At 51.5% G+C, this 7607-nt stretch overlaps 4 protein-coding genes across 4 annotated transcripts; 1 reads left to right on the top strand and 3 right to left on the bottom strand.

Annotated features, from left to right (window-relative positions):
• Positions 1-100: 100 nt before the first annotated feature.
• On the bottom strand, positions 101-1044 carry CABS01_16853 (uncharacterized protein; the record flags this gene model as incomplete). Its single annotated transcript, XM_060550182.1, has 2 exons — positions 101-695; positions 776-1044. Coding segments are annotated over 2 exons (864 nt in total), but the record flags the coding sequence as incomplete, so codon positions are not given.
• Positions 1045-2308: 1264 nt separating this feature from the next.
• CABS01_16852 (uncharacterized protein) lies at positions 2309-3753 on the bottom strand (the record flags this gene model as incomplete). The annotated part of the gene is made up of 2 exons (XM_060550181.1): positions 2309-3559; positions 3619-3753. The coding sequence occupies 2 exons, from the start codon at positions 3751-3753 to the stop codon at positions 2309-2311; spliced, it is 1386 nt and encodes a 461-aa protein (XP_060402495.1).
• A 281-nt stretch (positions 3754-4034) lies between these two features.
• On the top strand, positions 4035-4949 carry CABS01_16851 (uncharacterized protein; the record flags this gene model as incomplete). Its single annotated transcript, XM_060550180.1, has 1 exon — positions 4035-4949. One exon carries the CDS (start codon positions 4035-4037, stop codon positions 4947-4949), a length of 915 nt encoding a protein of 304 aa, XP_060402494.1.
• Positions 4950-7016: 2067 nt separating this feature from the next.
• Positions 7017-7358, bottom strand: CABS01_16850 (uncharacterized protein; the record flags this gene model as incomplete). Its single annotated transcript, XM_060550179.1, has 1 exon — positions 7017-7358. One exon carries the CDS (start codon positions 7356-7358, stop codon positions 7017-7019), a length of 342 nt encoding a protein of 113 aa, XP_060402493.1.
• Between the last annotated feature and the right edge of the window lie 249 nt (positions 7359-7607).

Here is a 7607-nt window from a genome sequence, read left to right as displayed (position 1 = left end):
CGTGCCATGCCTCGTGTTCGCCGTAGCATGCGGCGCATTTCCTTGGGGTCGTCGTGTCGCTCTTCGAGGGGCAATCTCGGGTCGCGTGTTCTTGCGCACAGTAGCCGCATGTTGTCGTTGCCTTGCATTGGGTTCCTATGTGGCCGTATGCGCAGCACTTGAAACACTGCCTCAGACGGCACTGTCTATCGTATCGTTCGCATTGGAACACCTGGCCTTGCCAGATGAGTCCCTCGTCAATCAGTTTGTTGGCGTCTTCTGCCCTTGAGAGCTCCACGACCACTGATGATGCCGTCTTTTTGCTGGCCGATTGGGTCAGCCAGCCTACGTATTTGATGTCCGCTCTGGGGATGAATGCTTTGTTGTCCTGCAGCAGGTCGTCTCTGATTTCTGTAAAGCGATCCATGTTCATGGAGCTGGTTCTGATGCCGTGCGCCAGCACTCCGTAGGTTGGGATCCTCACGGCGGCTCCGTTGCCGATGTGGTTTTCCCAGTCCTCGGCAAACTGCCGGAGGGCCTCCATGTCTTTCGTCGTTGCTGTCTTGACGCTCAGGTCGCCGCTCTTGAGTTGATTGGCGGACACGGTCTTGAGCTTGCGGATATGCTCGTTGCTGCTTTGTTCGATGGCGCGGTCTACGTGCGCCTTAAGGCTACGGGGGTTCATGGCTCTTATGCTGGCAATGGTGATAGGGTCTCTAATGTTCACAATGATTTACTACAGGGGTTATGCATGCTCCCTGCAAGTCGTCCTCGGGCGGCTACGCTGGCATATGACTGCACGGTGTTCCCCTGATTCATCGGCTCCAGTGCTTTGATATCCTTCACGACCTTGACCGCCAGCTCGCTGGCTTTCCAAGCCTCCTTGGCAGCCGCGCTGGCTGCGCGCGTTGTGTTGGTGTTTTCCTTCAGTTCGGCCATATTCTGCTGCAAAGCAATCCTGATGGTTCTCGATTCGCGGATGTTGCTCTCGTTCGCTGTCTTGTTTTCCGCGCGTAGACTCTCAATAGCTTGGTGGAGGTGTCCGAGCTCGGGCAATTTCTGCATTTTGGCCAGCAAGGCGATGGTGGCAATGAGAGTGAGTCTCACGGCTTTCGGGTCAAGGGGGTGTTCGTTTGCGGTGTCGATTGATTTGAGTGCTGTCTGAAGGTGTCTGCTAGGTGTCTGCTAAGTTGAGTGGCGTGCTCTCGATGGTGCGTTGGCCATGTTTGCTCCTGGGGCCATGGGGTTGCCATGGTGCCTACGTCGTTATGGGCTTCGCGACGAGCACACGGCTATCCCATTGACCTTTCGGAGTGTGTTGTGGCGCTGTTTTTGCTCCGATTTCAAAAATTTCGTTCTCGCTTTTGTTGGTGTTCCACCCGGCGGCTCGCGTCGCGACTTGTCGTGGACACGTCGACTGTCAGACAAACCTTGCTATCCGGGCATAAATGCTGACTAAAACAGCGGCTCAAATCATGCACATAAAAACCTATCAATCGATCAAAGGCCTACCCGACGCAAAGCGTTGGAGATTGGGTCTGGGCTCGGCGATAACATGCACGCACATCCGGATTAGGACGCCAGGCAACTGATGGCATACTGCGCGTGGCTTCCGTTAGGAAGAAACCTCAGTCTCGGCTTACCTATCTAAGTCTTCTTTGCATGAGGGAGGTATGGTGATCATTTCAATTTGTCCACAGCTTACAGCAGATGTGCTCTCAGTTGGCCTTTCTTGCACCGGGTGGCATGATTTGCCGCCAATAACATACAGGCTAGGAGAGTGCTGTTGTGCACTTTCAAGTATATAAGAATCGACAAGTCTCATCATCCCTTCCAGTCCCTGATTCTGTCTAAACCTCAAATATTTCGTCCGCAGCATCACATCCAAATCCAATCCATAAACCTCGATCAACATCACAGCCCGCAGCTCGCAGGAAACATGGCTGAAAAATGCGCCAGAGAAGGGTGTGATGCTTGGGCATTGAGCGGTGGCCGCTTCTGTGCTACACGTTGGTTTTCCTATGCTGCGCGTCGACCTGCAGGATGTTTTCTGACCCCATCATTGACAGACAAACCATCCGGATCACAGAATCAAGCTGATTGTCCAGTCAATTTCGAGGGAAAGCGTACATCCATTTCACACAACACTTTTCGGACTGGTAAACCTAACATGGTTGCGTGATGGAGAAGAAGCCAAAGGAACGACGCAGTGACTTGGGAATGGATAACCGTCGAGTCTATGCAACTGATGATCTCGAAACATAGATGCATTCCTCGATGGTACAATTCATCATGTTCTTAATTCTGGCCGATTTGCCAACTTATACTATCAACCTTCCTTCTCGCCATCTTGTTGTACCAGATTTCGCAGTTGGTTGTCGTCTTTCCATCTGTTGAGGGCTTCGTTTTTCCACCGCTCCCACTCTTCGTGCTCATAGTCAAAGGCTCCAGCGAGTCCTGCGAAAAGGGACGTAAAATTGGACACATCTGAAGGACTTTCAGGTCCCATAGCGAAAAAGAATCGTTGGACCTTCCTGCCCGTGAGAATATGTTCTGATAGATCTTCCCGACCTTTTTCGCGGAAGACTTCAGCGAGCCTTAGCTCGTCCTGAGCCAACTCGTTAGACCCGGCGTAAAACTTCGAAATCGGCCACATCATCGACGGGGAGCAAAAGGCCTCCATACTAGAGACCGTCCTTGTCCATTCCCAGTCTATAATTCCGACAATATCGAAGTCATCATTGACGAGGATGTGGTCGCCTTTGTCATCCGGGTGCTTCAAGAAAAATCGTTTCTCTGCTGTAGAGCCTGTCCAAAGTCGGTCGATAACATCTAAGCGGAAACGATGCGTAAGATAGGCGTCTATCGGGCGAGAGGCAATAAGTTCACCGCTAGCTATCATAGTAAGATACGTCTCAATGATGGCGGCAGAACCGTCTACAGGAGAAGAGAAAGGACCGAGAGCGTGGCCGGTTTCCGATTGGTATGTTGTGTGTTGCGCAAGGCCTTGTACCTCTAGGTGGTGAGGATTCCGTGACGATGTAACAAGTGAGCCCATAGATCCAAAGGGGTGTCTTTCGATTTCGATATAGATGTCTGCAACTTGCTGCATAATCTTCTCCCTCTGGGTCGGAGTTGCTGCCCTCCAATCCAGAGGCCGTCCGTCAAGTTTTTCCATGAGGATATAGCTGACTCCAATATTGTTTTCTGGATTGGATTCGTCGGACCAATCGTAAATCCGGGGTACCGGTAGGCGAGTGTTTTGACAAAGATAGCTCATCGTTGCGGCTTCGCTTCGAATGATGAAGTCACGAACTTCCTGAGGTGGTGACGTCGCTTTGGTGATACGAAAACGGGCGATCCATACGACGCCATCTTCGAAGGCTATCTCGGCGTGGCAATTCTGGTTGCCCATCATAGAAGCCAGCTGCTTGGTAGACAGGTCTACCACGCAAGGGATGCCGTTTCTAATCATCGACGCGCGGGAACATAGCTTCGAGACATTTATCTTCCGACGCAGCTGATCTAGGTCATGAGCTTCTGCTGCTGCGTACTGAAGGGAGTAAGCCTCCCAATTTTCCTACCGTATAGTTCGTCAGCGTTGTCAGTGTGGTCGACTTCTAGTTTCCTGATTCAGACCTCTGCGCGTGGGCAAGCATGCCATGGCTCTCGAAGGTGGGTGCGACATAAGTGTTTGCGACATAACAAACAATCGCCATCTCGTTGTACCGCTGGATATCGGCAGAGTTCCCAGTCGCAAATCCACAGCGGCATGTTTAGAAGCCAGCCTTCAGATGAGCATGTTTGTGGTTCACAGACTATCTGATATCGGCCGTCAGGTGACATACTCACATGGTTTGTCACGGATTAATATTATTGCGGAAGCCATCCTTTACTTGGGAAATAGCCACGTGTCTAGCAGTCCCCCCTCTGCCCACCTGGAATGTTTACGAGCATCCACCAGTCTGCCAGAGCAATCGAGGTCCCCAATACGGATGGCTTGACGTTCGACGATTGTGACTGGTCTGCTTTTAATCCAGTTGACGAATTTTCGGATGCTGTTGATTCCGCCAGACGCCAGCGTGGCAGATGACTTTGTGGTTATTCAGACGGTCTCCTCGAGTGACTGGGATGACGACGATCTCTACGATGAACAGCCGCCTACGTGTATTCAGTATACTGTCGAATGGAAGTTGACAGCGAATAATAAATTAGTTGCCAGAAAAAGCGAACCAGACCTTGTCCTCGCCCCGAATGCTGTTTCGACACGAATCCTTCGACACAAGCTTGATCGGCTGGGTACGAAGAAGCTGCCCTGCAACAAGTCATTGAAGATTGATGATACTGACGTCGTCGTATCTGTGTACGGCCGCACCCAGCGTGACCTTTTCAAACGATTCGACGAACTGGACGTAGATTGGATTATTGTAGAGGGACACTTAAAAACCTGGAGTCACCTTTACCGTGCTGGACGAGCGATCACTATCAAAACATCTTTCAACTATGTGGAAAGCGGACCTTCGAGCACAGCAAAGCGGGGCATCAAGCGTCGCTCCTCTTCTATCACGCAGGACCGGCTACAAGAACGGACGGTCTTGCTTGATGCTGGAGAGTCGTCCACAGGCCAGCCGTCTACCTGGCAGCGTGTCTACAGTCTGATGCAATGTCCCGGGTCGCCCTGTGACCTTGGACCGCATTGTTGGCGGGATGGAGTCTGGAAGAGGCATTACAAGCTGAAGTGTCATCACTTGAGAGCCCTAGTTCGATACGTGGACCAGCCCGGCGTATTGGTGAACCGTAATGATGTGCCTGACAATGTTCGCAATCAGCTTCATGCCGAGGAGCAACAGGAAAAAAAAGACACCGAAAAGCCAAAGCGAAGACCTCGTCCTTCGGCAATTGCCCGCCGATCAAAGTCACTAATGTGGTGCCAGCTTCATCGCCTCCATCCTCAGCGGAGGTTACCATGACGCCGCACTCGGAATCGAACGTCTGCTGTCAGGTAGTATCATAACAGCATGCCGCAGGACCGCGAGACGTGGCCATGAGAAAGTGCTGCGACTGGCAGTGCTTCCAAGTGCAATGCGAGACGTTGTAACAGGAATTCCGGAGAGCATTTGATGTGGCGCTTGGTGATGGTTTCGATCTCGAGCAGATCCATGAAGACCAGAATTCTGAATTCTTCATCGAACCAGGAATTTAGATTGGGATCGCGAAACGCTTCTTCAGGGACATTAGGACACGGGCAGAGCAGTTCAGCAGCATGTCATAGTATTTCTCTTGCATCTACCCTCAATTTCCATTGACACCTTTCTCTTCATCATAGCTTTTCCACAACAATGCCAGCGTTCCTGAAATGCCTTCGGGCGCTTGATTCCCGCGCTCCAACTATTTGCAGACATCACTCCAGAAATCCTGGGAAGTCTTGCTCAGAAACGCCGTCGTGTTGCTGATAGTGCCGCTTGATCAAGGCTCTCAACTCAGCAAATTCTTCCTTGATGGGGTTGAGGTCGGGTGAGTAGGGCGGTAATAGCAACTTCCTGACTACAGCTCTGTCGCATAGTTCGTCGATTCGGTCGGAATGATGGAATAATGCGTTATCCATGACGATCACAGATTTGGGCTCGGGCCACCGCCCGCAGAGGTGAAGCAGCTCCTCAATGAAGTCTCCAAATATATAACTGTCGGTGCTTCCCTGAAATATACGCGGGTGGACTACATCGTCTTGTGCGTGAGCAGGCAAGATCTGGTACCGGCGATCACGATGGAATCGGGCCGCCTGCTCGGGGGTTACGCCAAGGGGCGACCACCCGGAAAGCTGACAGCTCATGCAAACAGAAGTCTCGTAGATCCGCATCCCTTTCTTAAGCAACGCGACGGGCCACCTTCTTGCTCCACACAGCCGAGGCCAGGGCACGACCCGTGCTTGAGGCCGTCACTGGGGTATCGAATTCGTCCCAAGGGAATATTACCATCTCGTCTCAATACAGGTCTGGCTTCTCGATCAGTCGTTCGCACATAGCAGGGAGCATCGGTGGAGTGATGCTTCTTCGCTGTCCGACCCCTTTCAATGGAGCTTTCGCGCGACCGAAGCACTCTCAATTAGCTCGGATGTTGTGAATGGTACGTAGAGTGCATCCCGCAGTTCTGGCAATAGAAACATCAGTCAAATTTCCACTAATGATCATGTCGCGAATGAGCTCGTGCTGCGATGCAGCGAGGTTGGGGCCCACGATGTCTCAGCTGCTCATCATCCAGAGATGCTTTGTGGGATTTGAGAAGTTCGAATAACACCTGTCCTCAAGGCCATCGGCAAAACACCGGGATACCATCCGCGACCACATAGAGGCATGACGTAAGCTGGGGTAATGACTAAGAGCAACCTCCTCAGCAGTCCACAAGTGATCTCATGTCGAAACTTCTTCGACGTACTCTTCACTCTGCTTTGGTAAACATATGCATGTATATATTTATTAGCGAGCAAAACTTTGATGAGGGGCGTAGGGCCAATTGCTGATCGTGTCTTGAAGGGCAATCGATAGGCTCCTATGTAGCAAAGTGAGTTCGCTCTGCGAAGTTCGATTCTTGTTGAGGGGGATCTCTGACAACCTGATTTTGCCAGGGCCATTCGAGAGAACCAAGCGTCTGATTTCGCATTAGCGTCAAAAATCGCCGTCTGAGAAGCCGCTTTTGAAGCTCGGGAGGGTCGAAAATTGCTCAAGTACCGATTCCGCTGCCGGCTCGTCAACGGTAATCAAAAGCCAAAAGCAGTCGAGGGTGAATAATCGACATATTTGTTGCTGTGAGCCATGGTACGAAGCAGCGTTAGCAGGTCCTCACCGTGGTTCTGCTTCCTGGGGGGTACTGTGTCCTTTTACAAGAGAACACAAACTGTGCATTACCCAAAATAATCCGCAGAACGATGGCCACTGCTGTTTCTGGATCTTGCAGCCAAGTATCGCAGGTCCATGCGACAGGTACCGCTGCCATGATGGTTTCTGCTTCGTCAGCGACATAAGCCATGAACAGCTGTTGTTTTACAAACTTGCAAACTTGCAAAATCGAAAAATCGGAAACCAATTTCGGTCGCGACTGTATGGTGGCTTCTTCCGCTTCAACTCCGGCTTGACGGCTTCAGAGTCATACCCTTCACGACCTCGCCTGACTGGAGCCAGAAGCACGCCACGGCTATCGCCTACCACTGGCGAGTCTGGTTCGTCTCCAGCCTGCACCCCCACGTCTTCGCCCGGCCAAGATTCGGACTGATGGCCATAGCCGGAACTTCCCTCCGCAGGCATAGTGTTGGTCTCATTCATGACACTCTCGAAACGGGCGAAAGCATCTCGAAGCTGTGCCACAACTTGTTCGACGTCGGACATGAAGGCGGTTCCTGTGAGAGCCAAGCCTTTCCAATAGTCAAGTTCTTGCCTGAGGCGGCCGGAGTCTCTCACAAGTTCTTCCAGACGTTTTTCCTTACTGACTGGTGCCTTCTGAGACTGTATGTGTCACGTAACAGGGATAGTAACCGCATCTCACGAAGTGCCCGTCACGTGCTGAATCACGTGTCTATCTCAGACATCGTGTATATAGACCTTTTCCTTTTGTCTATTTCTACTTTAATATGTTAA

Source organism: Colletotrichum abscissum (assembly GCF_030869225.1).
Source record: "Colletotrichum abscissum strain IMI 504890 chromosome Unknown Scaffold_176.1, whole genome shotgun sequence".
In the NCBI taxonomy this organism is placed as follows: Eukaryota; Fungi; Ascomycota; class Sordariomycetes; order Glomerellales; family Glomerellaceae; genus Colletotrichum; species Colletotrichum abscissum.
The sequence above is the reverse complement of the archived record's forward strand: the minus strand, read 5'-3'. Positions and strand labels throughout refer to the sequence as shown.